This window comes from Tachypleus tridentatus, chromosome 7 (assembly GCF_004210375.1).
Source record: "Tachypleus tridentatus isolate NWPU-2018 chromosome 7, ASM421037v1, whole genome shotgun sequence".
Classification (NCBI taxonomy): domain Eukaryota; kingdom Metazoa; phylum Arthropoda; class Merostomata; order Xiphosura; family Limulidae; genus Tachypleus; species Tachypleus tridentatus.
The window spans coordinates 170,917,759-170,940,154 of NC_134831.1; the positions used below are offsets into that span (position 1 = coordinate 170,917,759).

The window sequence follows — 22,396 nt, forward strand, 5'->3', positions numbered from 1 at the left end:
ACTTTATTCGCCATGAAAAAAGTCTTTGTCCAGCGGGCATTGTGGATTGCAGCGTTGTCCTGCTGAAAGATCCAGTCATTTCCACACAAACGAGAGCTTTCAGTCAACAAGGATGCTCTCTCCAACATGCCAATGTAGTTATCTGCTGCTTGACGTTTCTGTATAACCTAAAGCTCCATTGTTCCATGGAAGGAGGAAGCACCCCAGATCATGATGGAAGCTCCTCCACTGTGTCGTGTAGAAAATGTCTCCGGTTGGATATCTTTATCGTGCCAGTAACGTTGGAAGCCATTTGGACCATCCAGGTTAAATTTTTTCTCATCAGAGAACAAAACCTTCTTCCACTTTTCTACGTTCCACGTTTGGTGCTTCTCAGCAAAGTTTAGCCGAGCTGTTTCGTGGTGTGGAAGGAGGCGTGGCCTTTGAAGACGTTTACGGTTTTTAAAGCCTTTCTCTCGTAGATGCCGTCTTGTTCTTCTTGGGCTACATTCTACATCCGTTAGGGCCTTCATCTGGTTTGTCGATCGGCTTATGTCTTGCCGGACAACCCGTCGAATCCTCATGCTCAACGCGGGAGAAATTTTTTTTGGGCCAACCACTTGAAATTCTCGTTCCATATCCCTCGGAATCTTTTAAGAAATTTGCAACAGCAGTTTTATTACGCCCAATCTCACCAACGATGGCACATTGACAGAGACCTTGCTTTTGCAGCTCGACAATTCTGCCATGTTCTAACTCTGTCAACTTTTTAGCCTTTGCCATGTTTTTACACAATGTAACACAGGAGATGTCAGTGGGAGATGTTGACAACGCTAATGCTTGAACACAAATGACTAAATTTCGTTACGTGTTTACTGATTAATACTTCGTTTCAGTATGGTCTTAAACTTTTGACCAGCTATTATTTAGGCTAACTTCATAGTGTTCACATTTTCCCTATTAAATGCTAAAAAGGTTTTTTTTTTTATTTTCCCTTTTCTTATTTTCATCTTTCGAAGCTCTACTCAAATAAGTGATTGAGTCTAACAACGCAAAATGCATATTTTTTCTTTATGTTCATTAGCCTTAATATTTTGGCCAGCAGTGTATACATCATTATACTAACCGTGAAGATATCTCGGCGTATCTCTGGTAAATTAGGCTGGTCATATCCCGAAGACGTGACATCTCGTCTTGAGAAATGTCATTGGTTAACTTGTCAACCAATCGGCTTAGACTTTCTAACGCTGGCTTCCACTGATGGAGTTCATTCTGAAGAACCTGTCATTTAAGTAACCATTACCTTCCTTAAAGTAAGAATTTCTGAGTATTAAAAACATTTGAGATAATGTCAACATTTTCTAAAATGTCATATAGTTTTGTTAGAACACTAACCTTTATTGGTAAGTGTTTATAAAGTATTCTAAATGGCTAAACTGTAACACTTTTGGTTAATAATGCCTAATCAAAAACGTCTTAGATTTGAAAAAATGTCCGGCAAAAAACGAATTCAGTGTGCAACTTAAAAGACGAGAAATCAAAACCAGTGGCCAGACTGGTAGTTACACTTATAGTAATGATCATAATTTAACAGAGAATATTCGTTAGTTAGTTAAGCCTTCTTTTTGTTCAACGTAAGGCATGATAATGATGAGTTAAATTCTTATGAGTGTTATAAGTGTAGCTGACAGTGTGTCCGCCAATTTTGATTTCATTCCTTTAATTCATACGCTTAATCCTTTTCTGGTCGCACCTTTCTTCACACCTAAGGTGTGTTTGATTACATATCTCGACTTTTTGTAAATACATACCAACAAACTACAGAACTTGAGAAACTGATACTCGATAGTAACCCACACTAACTTTATGATCACAACCCTTTTACTCAGAACATAGCTAAGCTTTACGGAACGAACCAGATTCTTTGAAATATATGATGGTAGTTTTTCTTCTCTAAAACAGTGATAATAACTTCTTTTATAATAACGTCATGGTAACTATATTAACAGTTTATTGTCATCACCTCGTGAGCTAGAAAATGCTATTCTACAGGGTGGCCCGTAAGTCTCTACACATCCATATGTTATTATGTTATATTCAATTACACATGTATTATAAATTTGTTTCTTTTTTTTCAGAGAAATGGCCGATGTAAGCCCAATTACACTTGAAGAGCGTATTGTGACAAGTACGTGGGTACTTGAGCGCAAAAATACTGGTGACAACCTGGATACAAGATGGAGCTCCGGCTCATTATGCCCTCACTGTGCGAGATTGTCTTAATGACACCTTTCCAGACAAATGGATAGGTCGTGGTTCTGTAACAACCCTGGCACCCATGAAATGGCCCACAAGAAGTCCGGACTTGACAACATGTGATAACTCTCTTTGGGGACACAAAGAACATTGTGTCTGAACAACGTTATAATACTAATGATGAGTTGAAGGCAGCTGTTACCGCGACATTTGGAACAATAACCCCTGCTATGTTGAGGAAAATGTCTCACAGAACATGGCGTCGCATAATATTACGCAGCGAGAATGAGGGACAACACACAGATACACTGAATACATAAGATATATGGATTGGTAGGGACTTACGGGCCAACTTGTAGTTTGCTAGGCCTAACCAATATTTATGTACCTGCACGTGCAATAACTCAATAGATTTTGCTGAGTTAGATTAGCAAGGATTATTCGGATATTTAATCCGAATAACAAAATACTGTAAACTGTCCACTTTGACTGTGAGTTGAAGTTGTAGTAAAAAAATTGAAACCAATAGCTTACGTGAATTTTTGCGTAAACTGAGCGGTATTTCTTGAATAACTTTACATGTGGTTTATATTTAGACGAAATTTGATAATTAATTATAGATTGTAAAGATATAACAGAGTACTAAATTTGAAGAAAAAAACGCCATGAAAGTTAAGATTAATAAAAAAACCTCAATCAAAATTTATATTTCGTGTATTTCTTATTGAATTGACTTGAAATTTGGTATATAATGTAAGGAACAAGTAGGGTATATCCACTGAAAGTATGGGACAGTTTAGATTACCATAGTTTAAGCAACAGACTCTAAACATTCACTCCTGCTAATAACACACAGTGAGTCCTGCAGTGAGTTTTGGCCAAACGACACATCACCGTGTGTTTTGATCTATCTTAAAATTCGAAATAGATTTATTATAATATCTTCACTTGATAAAAAAGTGTTTTTAGTTTTAGGTAACGCTTCTGGAAGTTCCAGCTGATTCACATTTTGTAGAATTCTACACTGCTTTATTACGTCATTTCTGTCATGTCAAAGTTCAAAGTTTAACATTCTGATTTTTCTCCGACTTTAAATATATGTAAGTTTGCATAACGATTCTGGAAGAGGAATCACAATTATCTGTTGTTTTTATTAAAAATAATGATAACAATAAAATAATGCTGATTTAATAAACAATTGAATTATTTTTATTTTATTTCAAACTGAATTCGTCTGATTTTTTTTTCAGATTAAAAGGAGCATTTGTGAAACATGGTTTTGAAACAAAAACTTTTACTTTAGTCACGACTATTCAAAATATTAGTCTGTGAAATAAACTGTCAATACATTTTAGTTTAGGATAGAAAAATCAATAATATAAGGTTTCTGGTAAGCATCAGTGCCTATGTTGTTTCACGTGTTAGTAAACTCTATCGGTTCATAAATAAATAAAAAAAATTAATTAAAACGTACATATCAATACGTATTCGAAATCCTACGTTTTGTATTCAATTTTTACGATTTTTAATACTTTCTCCCCCTACAAATAGAACATAGTAATGTTATTGTAAACACTCTCTATTAATACATCTGAGGCCTGGCATGGCCGAGCGCGTAAGGCGTGCGACTCGTAGTCCGAGGGGCGCGGGTTCGCGCCCGCGTCGCGCTAAACATGCTCGCCCTCCCAGCCGTGGGGGTGTATAATATGACGGTCAATCCCACTATTCGTTGGTAAAAGAGTAGCCCAAGAGTTGGCGGTGGGTGGTGATGACTAGCTGCCTTCCCTCTAGTATTACACTGCTAAATTAGGGACGGCTAGCACAGATAGCCCTCGAGTAGCTTTGTGCGAAATTCCAAAACAAACAATACATCTGTTTTCAGCTTATTTTAATTTTGCAGATTAAAAAACTCTCACATCGCCCTCTTCTTGTTCCGACAACTTCTTTTGTTACATATTTACAAGTCTTTAAATTACGAAGATATGTACATGATATATTAATTTAATTTCGATTGGTTCTCATTTCCTTAGGCGAAGTGCTAATAATAATACAGTTATTGTCTGAGATCTGTCCCATTACTTAAAGGGGGTCAAGGCAGTAACACGTGAGAATCTGAAGATTACAGAAGTCCAAGTGATTTAAAATCGACGGATCAAGCCAACTGGAATTTTTACTTCAACTCAAAGTCGCAGGTGAAGGCAGTTGAAATAATTATCTTAATAACAGGCTGGAAGTTAAAACAGTTGAAATAATTATCTTAACTACAGGTTAGAGGTTAAAACAGTTGAAATAATTATCTTAATAACAGGCTGGAAGTTAAGACAGATCAAATAGTTATCTTAATTACAGGCTGGAGGTTAAGACAGTTGAAATAGCTATATTAATTACAGGGTGGCCCGTAAGTCCCTACCAATCCATATATCTTATGTATCCAGTGTATCTGTGTGCTGTCCCTCATTCTCGCTGCATAATATTATGCGACGCCACATTCTGTGAGACATTTTCCTCAACATAGCAGGGGTTATTGTTCCAAATGCCGCGGTAACAGCTGCCTTTAACTCATCATTGGTATTATAACGTTGTTTAAACACAACATATGGATGGGTAGGGACTTACGGGCCACCCTATACAACGTGGAAGTTAAGACAGTTGAAATAGTTATCTTAACTACAAGCTGGATATATTATACAACATAAATACAAATATTATACGACATAAATAAAATATTAATGTTATCCTAAGAAGTTCCACAAAATGTGTGTATGTATGTGTGTATTAACAAGAATTTAAAAAAGAAACCTACCTTTTGCTCTTTCACTTGAATTTCGAGAACGTCTAAAGTTTGACCAACAGGGGGCATTCTTTCCACTTTTGCCTCGGTACGATCCAGCCATGTTTCTAAATCTCGTTTACGATCTTCAAAGCTGCGTCTATCAACCAACACACCTTCCATCTGGCGTTTCCTCTGCATCACCAGCTCCTTTCTCTCGTCCCACTGTTGTCGTTGTGTCAGTGTCCCACTGCTGTCGAAACTGTGCCACTGAAATACCAAGGTCTAAATAACTCTTATACATTACCATAATTTCAAGACTACCTATTTTTTTTCTCTCTCTTTTTTTAATCGCTGATTGTGATTCGAACGTTCCTCCTGAGTTCAGTTTCCATGGGAACGCTACGGGTATGACGTATATAAACTGGGAAATAGGATTTCTGTTAAAACCTTATATCATTTTATACTCGTTTTCGTTTCTTCTTTCAATGTTCGTTGGATCATAAAGGCATTGAAATTAATTAATTGACGGATTGAAAGCCCTAAAAGACATACAAATGAGCCTCAAAATTGCTGTAATTCGTACAATGTTTAAAATTAAACTTTTACGTCATTCCTAGGTTAGTACTATGTTACTACTAAGTTTTATGTTATAAGTAAATTTGGATTTATTTATACAATATTTATAATATTATGCTATAATTTATATAGAACCTGGAGAAATGTTAGAAAATATTTCTACTCTTGCATTTACAAAATTATATTCTAGGACGTAAACATTTTAAAAATACTCTCTAAAAATAAAATATATGAAAACTTGACTCTGAAAGGTAAACTATCGGGTGTGTATTAAGGAGATGAAAGACCAAATAAAATACGTATCTCTTTAACACAAATATTAAAACTATTAAAGACTGTCAGACTCACTTATTTCGAACATTTATGTAAAACTAATAAATTTTCTATGATTTCTTTTTTACATTAATTAATAAGATCAAATCGGAACTTAACGAGAGTTTCAAATGATGTTACTAAATACAATACAGCATAATTTTAAATAAACACCATAACACGTAAACACTAAAAAAAATTTCGAAAATAAATACATAAACTAAAAAACACCATACAACCTAAACACCAAAAATATCTAAAACATCAATGCATAACGTAAAACACACCATACTAACTGAAAAGTAAAAACAATCTAGAAAATCAGTACATAACATAAAAAACACCACACACCCTAAACACTGAAAACAATCTGGAAGATCAAAACATAACGTAAAATATCACCATATAACTTAAACACTAAGAAAAATCAAGAAAATGCATACCTAACCTAAATAACATTATACAACTTAAACACTAAAAATATCTAGAAAATCAATACATAACTTAAAAATCACCACATAACCTAAACAACAAAAAATCTAGATCAGTACATAACATACCATACAACCTTCACACTAAAAAAACTAGAAAATCATTATATAAGTTAAAAACCACTGTACAACCTAAACACTAACAAATCTAGAAAAGCAATACATGTGAAACACCATACTACCTAAACACTAAAAAAATCTACAGGATCAATACACATCTTAAAAAATACCATACAAACTAAACAATAAAAAATCTAGAAGATCAACAGATAATCTAAAAACCACCAAAAACCTTAAACATTCACAACATAGAAAAGATAAATACAAAATATATATAAGAAACACCACACCTAAACAGCACAAAATTGGAAAATCAGTGCATAACCTGAAAACATGATACGACCTACAAATTTTAAAAATCTAGATCAATAATTAATGTAAAACACCACACAATCTAAATATAAAAAATGGTGAAAATCAATACATAATGTAGAAAATCACTGAACAACCGAGACACTAAAAAAGTCTAGGTCAATACATAAAATAAATACACGATACAACAAAAGCACTAAAAAAATCAAGTAAAGCAATACATAACGTAAAAAACACCATACAACCTAAACACTCCAAAAAATACAGGAAATCAATACATAAGGTAAAAATCACCACGTAACTGAAACACTAAAAATAGTATGAAAGGTAAATACATAACGTAAAAACACCACGCAATCTAAACACTGAAAACAATCCAGAGGATCAATACATAACAAATCATCATACAACCAACACTAAAAAATGTAGATTAATACATCACATAAAAAACACTATACAACCTAAATAGTAAAAAGAAATCTAAAACATCAATACATAACCAAAACCACCATAAAACCTAAACACTAAAAAATCTAGAAGATCAGCGCATACCCAAAAAACACCATATAACATAAACACTAAAAAATCTAGAAAATCAATACATAACCTAATAAACACCATACAACCTAAACACTCCAAAAAATGTAGATCAATAGATAACCTGAAATCACGAAATAACCTAAAAAATTTAAAAAATTTAGAAGATCAATAAATAACGTAAAACACCACACAACCTAAATATAAGAGTGAAAATCAATACATAACTTAGAAAATCACAATACAACCGAAACACTAAAAAGTCTAGATCAACACATAAAATAAAAAACACCATACAACCTAAACACAAAAAATCTAGATCAATAACTAATCAATAAATTAAATCTATACATAACGTAAAACACCATAAAACATGAACACTAAAAATCTAGAAGATCAACACAAAATCTAAATAAACAACACACAACCTATGCATTAAAAAATGTAGAATATCAATACGTAAGGTAAAAAAGATAAATTACTATCTAAACACTAAAAAATTTAGATTAATACGTAACTTAAAAAACACCATACAACTTAAACAGTCATAAAAAGCTAGAAAATCAATACATAAACAACTTAAACACTAAAAACAATGTACAAGATCAATATATAACGTAAAAATCACCATACAACCTAAACACTAAAAAGAACCTAAAAAATACATAACCTAATAAAATACCATACAATCTAAACACTCCAAAAATCTAGATGATCAATACATAACCTAAAAAACACAACACAAGCTAAATACTAAAAAATCTAGATCGATACAATATAAAAATCACCAAACAACCTAAACACTAAAAACAATCTGCAATATCAATACATAACGTAAAAATCACCATACAACCTAAACACTCAAAAAATCTACAAAATCAAAACGTAAGCTAAGAAACATCATACAATCTAAACACTAAAAAAATCGAGAAATCAATACATAACGAAAAATCACCATACAACCTAAACACTCCAAAAAATATAGATCAATAAATAACCCGAAAAGATGATGCAACCTACAAATAAAAAAAAACTAGATCAATAGATAACGTAAAAACATCACACAACCTAAATATAAAAATAGTGAAAATCAATACATTGCTTAGAAAATCACTATACAACCGAGACACTAAAAAAGTCTAGATCAATAGATAAACTAAAAAACACAGTACAATTGAAACAATAAAAAATGTACAAAATCAATACGTAACGAAAAATAAACCATAAAACCTAAATATTCCAAAAAACCTAGAAGATGAATACATAAGGTAAAAAGCACCTAACGGCCTAAACACTAAAAAAATCTAGAAGATCCATACGTGACGTATAAACACGAAACAACCTAAAATTTAAAAACACAGAAGATCAATACATAACCTAAAAACATCACACAACCTAAATACTCAAGAAAATCTAGAAGATCAGTACATAACCTGAAAAATCACCATACAACCTAGACGCTCCAAAACATCTGGGAAATCAATACATAACGTAAAACACCATGCAAACGAAACACTAAAGATAATCTAAAAGATAAATACATAACGTAAAAAACACCACACAATCTAAACACAAAAAAATTTAGATGATCAATACATTACGTAAAAACACACTACACAACCTAAACAGTTAAAAAATTCTAGAAGATCAATACATTACACTATAAACACTACACAACCTGAACACTCCAAAAAAATCTACAAGATCAATATATAACTGAAAAATACCACACAACTTAAATACTCAAGAAAATCTGGAAGATCAATACATAACCTGAAAAAAATCACCATACAACGCAAACACTCCAAAAAATCTAGATCAATACATAACGTTAAAATAACCATACAACCTGAACACTCCAAAAATCAATACGTAACCTAAAAACACCACACAACCTAGAAAAATATAGGCATACATGGAATAAGAACCAACACAAAACCTAGAAAAAGAACAGCATGCAACTTAAAGCAAAGGATACAACCTTAACCAAAGAAATACGTGACCGAGAGAGAAAATATCAGTATACAAGCTATATTAAACCAAAAACCTAATCACACAAAGGAAATTATTACAGAGTAGAGAAGAAATGATAATATCTGGGATGAAATTGAACTATCACCAATTTTAAGGGAACTTTGTATCTTTTTCCAGAATACTGCTAGTGTTTGGGAAATATTTCCTCGACAATGATAGTTACTGAACAATTTTTGATTGTCCATTTAATTTAGTTTAAATCATCTTAGTATAATGTTTGTTTTGGAAGTCGAATGATGTTTACATGGGGGGTTCCACCACTGCTTTAAACGTAATTAGGTATTCTTTGAAACAAAACTGAAACACAGATATTCAGATTTTAATATGATTTATTACTTTAACTAACATTTTTATCCATTAAAATCAAATAATCTTTCAGTACTGAACGTGAACAAAAGGTAGTTAGGCATAACGATAACACTAATGGTTCTAGTACTAAAGACATTGCGAATTAAGTTACAGATAAAAGTCAATATAAAACACCCTGTCTCTGCTTTAGCCTTTATGCCTTACCTACTACACAATTTTGCCATCAATAACCCACTCTCATACCAAAAATGAAACCAAACTAAAAACAACATGGTATCTTTTACCTTGTCCAATATCTTCGTGATAGGCCTACTACAGTTGTGTGGACAGTTGATGGTTGTTGTCCGTGAACGTAACCTACCGGGAAAATTTTATATTGTTAGACTTCTAAAAATGGGAGAAATATAAATAAAACGGCTATTTCAATTTCAAATCTGGAGCAGTTAATTACTCGAATATTTTAGTAACTTTATGTCAATATTATCAATAGCGACAATTACCAGGCCCTTCTTCTATTTCGTAATAGTAATTCAGCTCCAACATTCTAAGCGTGATACTTAACCGGAAATGAAGAACATCGATTAATAAGCGTAATAATCTTTCCGATTGTTTGCCAAGTCAGGTTTTTAGGCCCAAAAACGTTGTGGTTTTGAGACGTAAGACTTCAGTTATTAATTTGTAAGGCTTTTAATTTTCTTAGAACTATATGCACACAACTTATGCTCGTGGTTGATTCATTTAATTCATAAAGAACGATTACGACGAAAAGACTTTCTGTCTCAAGATATATTACACAGTTCATTAAATATAACACACAGGACTGTTTTCAAACAAAAACAAAAATTCACCTAGGATTCAAAACCTATTAAACACTATGTAAAGGTTCCCCTTTCGATGGTCACCACAACTTATTTCACTTGACAAATTTGTAGATTCTAAAAACACAAGTACCCTCTACCGATAACAAAAATTAGTTTGGTTAGACATATCATAATGTAATATTTCATGGAGAACCGAGCATGATCTAGCAGTTAGCATACCAAGCTGTGGAAATGATGGTCCTGGCTCGAGACCCGTTTTAAATGCAATGCCCAGATTTTATAAAATTTTAAGATCTAGTTTAGTCATTCTCCTTGTTTATACCACAATGCGTTATCAGTTCCGATCCTCCTGGTTTTTACCACATTATGTATCAGTTCCGCTGATCCTCCTAGATTTTACCACAATTTGTTATTAGTTCCAGTGATCTTCCTGGTTTTTACCACAATTTGTTATTAGTTCCAGTGATCTTCCTGGTTTTTACCACAATATGTTATCAGTGTCAGTTATCCTTATGGTTTTTACATCAATGTGTTATTAGTTCCAGTGATCCTCCTGATTTTTACATCAATGTGTTATCAATTCCGGTGATCCTCATGGTTTTTACCACAATGTGTTACCAGTTCCAATTATTTTCCTTGTTTTTACATCAACAGCGATGCCAACTAGTTCAAATGACTGAGCGTAATGATTGTAGACAGAGCCCTTTATCATTTTCGGCTACTTGGCCTGACCAATGTCTCTAAGCTGTTTATTATTATATTATTATTATAACTATGATTATTTATTACTGCTATAGATTGCTCATTTATGACTATGTTTTGTGTATATAATAAATAAATTTAAAAACAATTCTTTTCCAATTCTTTTTCATATTCTGAATTCTTACTCATAAAAGTCGTTATCTGCATCGTTTTTGTCTTCGCCTCAGCCTTTTGTTGATGAGATGCCGATTTTGTATGTCTGGAACAATCGTTTATCCCGCCATGCGCCACAAAAAAATTGATGTGACAAACTGTACAAAACGCATGACTGTCACTGACTTTTGATGCAATGACCGGATATTTTGCACTATAATCTTTCCTAAATTTTTGATTCACAGTTTTTAGATTTTAGATTTGCCAGAAACAAGACAATCAGGTGAACGAGGCCTCTTTTTTTCCATCTTGTGAACGATCGCATTGGTGTTTCTATGCCGTTTAAAAAACGAGAAATACCCATCTAAGCAAGCGCTGACTGGCTGACAAGCACTGATGTCGTAACATGGATTCCCCCACGTACCCAGCATGGAGAAGCACCGCACTCAAACTATTGGTAAACGTCGGAGATACAAATATTTTTTATTATTTCAAGCACAAACGTGATTATCGCAAGTAGCCATTTGGACTATGTCTTTTATTTATTATCAAAATTTATTTGTATCTCACTAGAAATTTTCTTTTCATCCCTTTCAAGCCCTGGGGGAACAAGTTATTACTTTATTGTATAGGCCTATATAATATATAATAATTTGGAAGTTGCAACAAGTCGTAATATTTGTATGTATGAGCGTATAGTCGTAATGTATACACCAAAATCGTAATGGTTGGCATCTTTACTTTATATCTTTACAGGTTTTATCACTATTATCTGATGATAATTCTGATAAAAATTAGTAGATATAATCTGATGATGATACTGATAAAAACCAGTAGAGATAATCTTATGATAAAACTGCTTTATCTTGTCAAGACTGTCTTGCACTGTTAGCATGAAATTTATATCTAACCCTAACCTAAACTTCCTAAGCTGGCTGAACCTCGTGAGATATTAGGTTTACGGCCAAAAATATCGTTTATAGCGAGTGTACGTAAATGATGAAACAATGCATTCTAACCTTTATAAGCAGAGTTTAAGAACACTATATTTAATGAGCTGTACTAATGGCTAGGTCAGTTGTTAGTTTCATTCTAAGTAGGAAGCTATAATTATCTATTATCTGAAACTAGTTCAAATCCGTTCATTGGTATTATTCCTTCTTTACCTTTACTCTCAAACAAAGAGCTTAGCAATCAGAAGTGAAAGCCATAAGTTGAACTATAAATTCATAATTTAATAATTCCGCTGTGAAACAGTCCTTCCTTTGTCTCTCGAATCATCCATATTTCGTTAGTTTTTTATTATATGAGCTTTAAAGAATTTTGAGTTTGTGATATCATCTGTGAAGGTGTACATTTATCTTACATTTTACGTAATCACTAATTATGTTTGATTGAGTTAAAGATTTCTCCCGGATTCATTGTAGAGTTCCAACTGTTCTTCTTGTGGAACAACTAACACAGAATCATTGACAAAGGTAAGAAATATGAACAGCAACCAAGAATATTTTAATAATTAATCTTTAACATTCGTTAGGTTAGAGACAGATATAGAATATGTACAGGTTAGAGACAGTTAGAATATGTACAGGATAGAGACATATGAAATATGTACAGGTTAAAGACAGACATAGAATATGTACAAGTTAGAGACAGACATAGAGTATGTACAGGTTAGAGAGAGACAGAATAGGTACAGGTTAGAGAGAGACAGAATAGGTACAGGCAAGAGACAGATATAGAGTATGTACAGGTCAGAGACATACATACAATATGTCCAGGTTAGAGACAGACAGAGTATGTACAGATTAGAGACAAACATAGAGTATGTACAGGTTACAGACAAACATATAATATGTACAGGTTAGAGACAGACAGAGAGTATGTACAGGTTAGAGACAGACATAGAGTATGTACAGGTTACAGACAGACATATAATATGTACAGGTTACAGACAGACATATAATATGTACAGGTTACAGACAGACATATAATATGTACAGGTTAGAGACAGACAGAGAGTATGTACAGGTTAGAGAGAGATAGAATATGTACAGGTTAGAGACAGACATAGAATATATACAGGTTACAGACAGACATAGAGTATGCACAAGTTAGAGAGAGATAGAATATGTATAGGGTAGATACAGACATATAGCATGTGCAGGTTAGAAAGAGACAGAATATGTACAGGTTAGAGACAGACATACAGGTTAGAGACAGACAGAATATGTACAGGTTAGAGATAGATAGAATATGTACAAGTTAGAGACAGACATAGAATATGCACAGGTTAGTAACAGACATAGACTATGTATAGGTTAGGTTAGGGTCTAATTAATGTGCTATCAGCATTTGAAAGGGAAGAATTCTCCGTAGGAAAAAACAAACATAAAAACTAACTTGAAATTGTTCCTTGTTCCCTATATCTATCTACTGATCAAACAGTTCATTTATCCATCTTTCTATCTATATCAAGTAAGGTGTCTTTGTATATAGTTCGCATACATACATATATACATATATATTTGCCTCTTAGCATTCAGGCAGAAACAAACTTCTAGTTTAAGAAAAGAAAACTTAATTAACTAACGCAACAAAACTAAGAGATTAGGCTTAGTGTCTTGTTCCGACTTCACAGTAGATAATTAGCTAGGGTATTTACTATGTCACACTCTCATAGACCTCTTTGTTTTGTCACGTAAAATCTTATTAAGAGCACGCACGCTGATCCGGAAAAACTAACTATGTATGTAACTGCTTCACTAAATATCTTATGAATGATACGGCGTATCTTGTGATCATGACAAAAAGGATTGTGTGGGTCCTTATACAATCATTGGACGATTGCAAATAGACGAAGTAAAACTACATAAAATACGTAAGATCTAAAACAAAAAAAACAGTTTAATACTTTGTAAATCTGTTTAGATTAGCTGATTTTTGTATCCTGATATTACAGTCTATCAAATGACAGTTAGTGTAAATTCCTTGTTTACCAACGATGTCACTGTGAATCTTATTAAGTAATTTAATAATACTGAAAGGTACCTAGCGTTAGTCCTGGGAAAATAAAAAGTTTTCATCAAGTCCATTTTGTGCAACTGAGGCACTGTTATATTTCTACAAAGAAAGTGAAGGCATTGTAGTATCTGGTACTGTTTACTTTTATACAAGGAAACTGAAGGTACTGTAGTATCTGGTACTGTTTACTTTTATACAAGGAAACTGAAAGTACTGTAGTATCATGCAATGTTTACTTTTATACAAGGAAACTGGAGGTACTGTAGTATCATGGAATGTTTTATTCAAGGAAACTGAAAGTACTGTAGTATCATGCAATGTTTACTTTTATACAAGGAAATTGGAGGTACTGCAGTATCATGGAATGTTTACTTTTATACAAAGAAACTCAAAGTACTGTGGTATCATTGAATGTTTATTTCTATACAAGGAAACTGAAGGTACTGTAGTAATCATGGAATGTTTACTTTTATACAAGGAAACTGGAGGTACTGTAGTATCATGGAATGTTTACTTTTATGTAAGGAAATTGAAGGTACTGCAGTATCATGGAATGTTTATTTCTATACAAGGAAACTGAAGAGACTGCAGTATCATGGAATGTTTACTTTTATAGAAGGAATCTGAAGGTACTGCAGTATCATGAAATGTTTACTTTTATAGAAGGAAACTGAAGGGACTGCAGTATCATGGAATGTTTATTTTTTACAAGGAAACTGAAAGTACTCTATTATCATGGAATGTTTACTTTTATACAAGAAAACTGGATGTACTGTAGTATCATGGAATGTTTTATGCAAGGAAACTGAAAGTACTCTAGTATCATGAAACGTTTACTTTTATACAAGGAAACTGGAGGTACTGTAGTGTCATGGAATGTTTACCCTTACACAAGGAAACTGAAGAGACTGTAGTATCATGGAATGTTTACTTTCCTGTGTTAAAATACAGCAAAGAAAGATTTGAAGTTTGTAAATTTTCAAAATCATTGATTACTAAAAGGTTTCACGTTTTGTCAATCAAATAATCTGATTTTTAGCTTAACTTCTCAAAAAATGTGCATTTGGAAGACAGAATTTTAAACATTTACTCTCCGGATGAGACCGACTGAGTGATAATGATATTTGAACATGAAAACTTTACCTGACATATTTCCTCACGTGCACACTGCCATTAGGCTCTGTTATAACACTTGTATTTAAATATCTTGATCTTAGATACCTATCCAACACGTTTCCTATCTTAACCCTCTACGTCCATTCATTATAAAACTTTATTTTTTTAAACTTAGAATTTTATATTTACAATTTATTCGTCACATAGCAACACTTCTGCAGGAGCTTGTGATACTCCAATATTTAGTATAGAAAGTATTCACCATCCCCTATATATGTCTTTTTTCGATACAAATATTTTATACGAAATGCATTGTAACACGATTCAACAACCTTTGTCCATGAACTAAACTTTATACACGTTCGAAAGTTTTTCAACGAATTCAATATTCTAATATGAAAGATGTTTGAATCATTTAAAACTCTTTTTCTGTTTTATTTTACTGCCTTTGAAGAACACTCTTGCCAGTTTGTTTTTTTAATTCTTCGGTTGTATTGTACAGAAATCTAATAACTCAAACCTTGCAGCTGTTTTTTAACATTGCATCACCTTATATATTGAAATTTTATCTGTAACATTTTTTTCAAAGTTTCGTTTGGTTTATCTGTCTCGTATCAGTTTTATCTCATGTTATTTACCAATATTTTCATAGAAGTTATTTTTAAAAATCGATTTATTTAATCTTAGTTTTTTACGTTTTCCGTTCTTTTCTCGTCTCGACACAACAATTGTTTTCCCATTTTTTCTTTGTACTGACATAAACTTATTTTCCATTTCCTTCTTGCTCTAAAACAGCCCTCTCTTCCTTTATATTTGATGTCCTTATTTTATTTTCCATTTCCTTCTTGTTCTAAAACAGCTCTCTCTTCCTTTATATTTTGATGTCCTTATTTTATTTTCCATTTCTTCCATCGCGATACATCCTTTCCTTGTTATCAGTAGCTCAGCGATACACCAGTGAACTTAAAATGCTAAAATCCAAATTTCGATACCTGCGGTGGGCACAGCACAGATTGTCCATTGTGTAACTTTGTGCGTATGAACAAACAAACAAAACTTATTATCCATGTTCGTTTCCTCTTCACACAATCCTTTAATAATTATTGAAATAACCTTTTTTCCCTGTTTTTAATAATTTTTCTAGTTTTCTTCTCGTCTTGAAAAATCTCTATTTTTTCTTTTTCAAGCCTTTAAAGGACACGGCTCCTTTATCTATTTTTTTCATTTCAAACAGTCCTTTTTTAAATCGTTTCTTCCCATCTTTGCACAACCCTTTTCCCTGTTTTCTTCTTGTCTTGAAACGGTCCTATTTCTTTTCTTTGCCATTTGTTTTCGTTAACTTTGTACTTTATTTTCTCATAAACATCTACCCAAACGTATGTTTTAATATAGCAAAGTCACACTGGGCTATCTGCTGAGCCCACCGAGAAGAATCGAACCCCTGATTTTAGCGTTGTAAATTCGGAGACATACCGCTGTACTAACAGGGGGATCCACCCAAACAAACCAAACCTTATGAACTACCAATGGCTTCACTTCACTAGCACTTTTGCAGTTCGTGATTGGTTGATAACTCTAAAAAAACATAAGTTTTCTTAGACTTACATAGATGGTGATTGCAGAAAATAATTTGATCTTGAAACTACTATCATGTGATATTAAATGATATTTGAATTGCAGCAACTAAACATAAAAACTGTAATTTTTGGGTAAATCTTCCATACATATCGAGTTGTTTTTATACTGTTTATTACGGATAGAGTTTACATACTGCATTATATTAAGTAATATTGCTTTTGCCTGTTACAATTGACCAGTAAAGAACTGGCCAAAATACTGGTCAGTAAAATTACTCAATTCTGTGTAAGACACATTAAAAAAAGTTTGTGGTTATTTGTGTGTGTGCGATTCAGATATTACTGAGTTCGTTATAAGAATTACGGTTAAATCCTGCTATTCGATTAGATTAGACAAGAGTTTGCAACAGGTGTTACAAACTAGTGAAACAGCTACAAACAAAAAAAAACTTCTACAAACGAGGCCTTTTCTCAGGTTAAGTGCAAACTACTATACCACATGATATAATATAATTAAACAAACTGATAAATAGTTTTGATGTTATGTATTACCTTACCTGTATTTATTAAATACACAGCATGGTCCTAGCTTTAATGTAGTAGTGAAGTCGTAATTATAACAACACATTCACGAAGTCGAAGCTAAAGCAATATATTCACAAAGTTGAAAATATAGCAACACATCCATGAAGCTGCTCTAAAACAATAAATTTATGGGTTCGAACTATAACAACACATTCACGAAATCGTAGTTATAGCAAAACAATAATCTTAGTATAATGGAAATCTTGCTTATATGATGCTGGAAAAACATTTTACTACGCAACGTGCAACCCCCTACTTCGGGAAATTTTTATCCTGTGGGCATGTAGATTTGCAGTTGGGGTCATGATTTTCCCGTTTCACCTCCGTTTTACATTACGGAGAACTTTATTCTTCTCCCTACTCAAGGTGCAGATATGACGTCATGAATACGTCACACGCGGATCTAATGCACTGTCGCCATCAATATAAATATAATAGTATTGTCTGTTGTATGTTCATGTAAATACTTCGCAGGGTGTGCATGGATCTTCACCAAAATTAGTGTAGAAGCTCGTTAGATCCATGGGGAAATACACAGTAATTTCCAATTTTGCATATTGCAACTTTTTATTTTTTGATGTTTTTACCACTACTTCGCCCCAGTTGATAAATCTTTGCCAAATTAGGCATAAAGGTTTGTTGGGTAAATGAGGAAATACATACAAACTTACAGTTTCATATTTTCTGTTTTGCTGTTTTTATGGGCGTTTGGGTTTTTTTAAAACTATATATGAAGGAAACAACTATTCATGTTCTAAAATAACCTTCCATTAATCCTGAATTTACGTAACTTCCATCCAGGGTACAAGTGTCCCAGCTAGTGAGTTCTAAAACAATAAAATTTTAAGTTTGAACTATACAACACATTGATATACCACTATTAAAACTCTACGAAATTTTTGTGTGAAGTCCTGACTGTAATGAGTGGCTAATTCACGCATCTCTATAGAGGCACGTGCTATACAGAACAGCAATTATGTACCTCAGAAGAAGTGCTGTACAAGATCCAGAGAAATGAAAACTGGAAAAAAAAGGCAAATTCCCGTGTCATTAAGGCAAGCAGGAGGTGGAAACTAATAAAGACGTTTGTGAGAAAAACAAAGCAACAAAGATGTGAGTAACTGTTTCTTCCTAAAAACCACATTAGAGGTAAAGAAAGGATTCATAAACAGATGAATAGAAATATAGATCAATTGACAGATGTATAGATTGACATGTATTCATACATGTGTATGAATCAATAGTTCTGAAACTATAAAATACATTAATTGTAAATAGGCGATTGTTTAATCACCACTATAAAACAGTAGTGATGAAATTAATATGACTGAAAAACATTAAAAAGATATTTAAAAAATAAAAGTAATTTTTCCACTACCAGTCCTTATTCCTATCATTAAAACTCATAATGGATAATGTTTGCAGCCATAGAACCCAAATACGTTGGGATATTCCATCTATCATACAAGATCCAGACACTGATATCAATGTAACCAGCAATGAAGGAAAATCATTTAAGGATTGGGAGTTGGGTCTTGAACTCACATCGTAACTCCTACTGTTTTCATTGTCTGCAGCCAGTTGTTGGACACAGTTACACTTAATATCCAGATACAACCTTAAAGTAAAAATAAACGTACAGGGCAAAAATTATTCTCATAGTAGAAATAGACCACCCTATACTTCTACAAGTCTACCATTCTCCACCTTTTTGTTTAATAACGAGAAAATAATGTTAAACAGAACTAGAATCCTTACCTTATTCATTAAGCACGGTAGTACATAGGATGTAGGGATAGGCCACCAAAAAATGGCCTCCAAATTCAATCTATTACTCTATGATGCTTAAAAATACCTGTTAAAATCGAGTTATAGCCTTATTTGAGCACCTGACTGCCATTATAAGTTTCGCAACTGGTATAACAGTAATTTTTTTCTGTTATTCTACCACACGTATTTTTGTGGGGAAATAATAAAAAGAAAAGCTACTGTTTAGCAGAGAGTTCAGTATATATGCATATAGTATTTCTATGTTTCATAAGTAACATTTTCATTATTGTTCGCTAGATGGCAGCATAGATTGTTCTTATATAGCGACCATTTGTGATTTTTTTATTTCACAAACATGTTATTTTCCAAAACAATTTTAGTAAAAAAAAAGAAAGTATAATCTAAATTAATATTCAATATATCAAAAAGATCAAGTATTTATGTGACTGACAGATCTCTGTACATGTTATTGATGTCTGAGTTTAAAAACACCAGTTTCTTAATTATCGAAACAATACGTTATACAGTCGTCTACTTTTCTTCAAATTTTCAGTAGGGCCGAGCCAAGCAACTGCGTGTGTATGCGTGATATATTTCATGGCCTATATCCACACAACATGTTCTCTCTATTAATTAGCATTACGAGTTAATTAGCAAGTTAGAAGACTAACTATCTCCTTAATGTCATTCCAGCAGTCCATCATACTTTTATTATCCTGGACGAACCATTTCAGCTTCACTAGCTCCAAGCATAATCCAAAGTTAGAGAAACTGACGACACTGATGTGATAGCAATATATGTATTACAACTAAATAATAAAAATAGAGCAGATGTTCACTTATTACCCTACTTCAATGGAACTTTTTAAAAAGGGGAAACAAGCAAACAAAAATATTTCAAAAAGTAAGTATCATGTACAGATGGCAAAAAGTACAGAAGCAGGGTAGGAATGAATACACAAAATCATAAAAATACTTAAGTCCACATTCTGCTCCTATTCTCTTAAAAATTTGTTCCAGTATAAATTAGATGAGATGAAATAAGTCCAGCCACCTGAAGTTGATCTTTCTGTCCTGGTATACGGAACAAGTACCTAAATATTTTATGGTTAGCTAATCATAAACTAAGAATATACTTGGATATACTAGCAACCTCTATTTTCTCCAATAGATAATTTGAATATTAAAAAGTTTACTTTTAAGGTAATTTCATACTCATCATGCAAGAGAATAATTTTTAGTTATAGGTCAGTCCTTATAACCATTACTTTCCAATTGATTCGTGAATAATTGAACATTATCTATAAATAAATTATTACTGTTACAAATAGTTAAAACATCGTTTCGGTTGAGAGATAACGATTGTTTTTAACAATATGATAGAACAAAACTATTAGGGATGGGTAAATCAAGGAAGGGAAAATCAAATTCTCTTTCTTTTTGTTCCTCGCTCGGACAGCAGTAAGTCTTCAGATTTACAATGCTAAAATCAGGGGTTCGATTCCTCTCAGTGGATACAGCAGATAGCCCAGTGTGATTTTGCTATAATAAAAAACACATACCTCTTTTTTTTTCAAAAATAGTCAGCTGTACTTGTTTTTTTTTTTTTAGAAAATTAATGTCTAAGTTATGTTCACGAATACCACTATTGTTGCTTCTTTCTGTTATAAGTTCGTTTGGATATATTAGGTTTGTTACAGAGATGATTTAATCTTTATGAACAATCTGAATTCATAGCAAAGATAGCAGAACCAGTTTGGGTGCTATGGTTACAGACATCATCCGTTATGAGTTTTGATGATGACAACAAAGACGGGTAACGGAAAAGATTATTTTGAGTTTATTTGTAATGTTTTGTATTTATATATGTATACGTGTATATATATATGGACTGATTGTGCATCTAATTGTGTTAAACCTAAGAGATATTCGCGATATTATTAAGTTTACTGTCAGATATATCTCAACATTTATTAACTTGACGTGGCAGAAGCGTGTATGATGATAACTATCTGCGGAGAATGACCTGAACTAATTATAGCTGACATTATCGATTCCTTCTACCCTGGTCCACTCTGTTAATATATATATAGTATTAATATACATAAATACAATCTTTATACACTACGTACTGCTGTAATTGTATAAAATCGCACCTAACAGAATAAACGTTGTGACATAAAATAAATAACCAAGAAACGTTAATTATTTAAAGTTATCTAATATTTGGTTCTAAATAAAACACTACAAATTAGAATTTATTTGCTAGACGTGCAAATTCAGTTTACTGGATGATAGGATTTTTCAAGTGTAATTAAGCTGTATTTCGTTTACGGCGAGTTGAATTTTCACTAGAGAAATTAGAATCTTAAACTAATTTTATTCGAATATTGGCTAACAAAGAAAAACGATAAAGAAGTATAATTAGTAGATATAATTAAGGGTTATCGAGCAATACTGAGTGTACAAACTCAGAGAACTCAGGAAACTTTCTCATACAAAACTGTTCGTGATTTAATTATCTCACATCTATCTGATCTGGAACTTTTTGTGGCGAAATCTGTATTAACAATAGATTATATTTATGAAGCTTGCTAATGGCGGAATCATCTGACAAAAAGGCAGACAAGAAATATACAAAACTATTCCTCCAATGTATTGTTTAATTTTAGAGAATAAGATTCTTGAATTTTCATTTTATTTAATGTTTAAACTCCACAAGGTCTAAAACTCGCATTTTTTTTACGACTGGAAAATGAGATTAATCACAACAACTGAAATATGAACAGTTTTATATAATTAATTTATACTGGTCTCATCTTAGCCATATTCCATGATTCAATTCTTAATAAGAGAACGGATTTTAAATAGTTAGATATATCACAGCAATCACTAAGCCTCAGAAGAAGTTGGAATTTCACCAGTTTGATACATCACAACAGACCAGCATTTCGGATGTCTTATACCAGGGAAATCACTAGGCCTAAGAAGAGGTTGGATTTTTAACAG

At 32.6% G+C, this 22,396-nt stretch overlaps 1 protein-coding gene across 3 annotated transcripts in view; it reads right to left on the reverse strand.

Annotated features, from left to right (window-relative positions):
• Window positions 1-22,396, reverse strand: part of LOC143257213 (dystrophin-like) — a 92,965-nt gene that overhangs the window by 53,182 nt on the left and 17,387 nt on the right. For all 3 annotated transcript variants that reach the window (XM_076515603.1, XM_076515601.1, XM_076515604.1), the window contains exons 3-5: window positions 9,924-9,996; window positions 5,039-5,275; window positions 1,106-1,260 (exon numbers count right to left, since the gene is read on the reverse strand). In XM_076515603.1, the coding sequence (XP_076371718.1) occupies window positions 1,106-1,260; window positions 5,039-5,206 (323 nt within the window). In that variant the 5' untranslated portion in view covers window positions 5,207-5,275; window positions 9,924-9,996. The remainder of the gene's footprint in view (window positions 1-1,105; window positions 1,261-5,038; window positions 5,276-9,923; window positions 9,997-22,396) is intronic.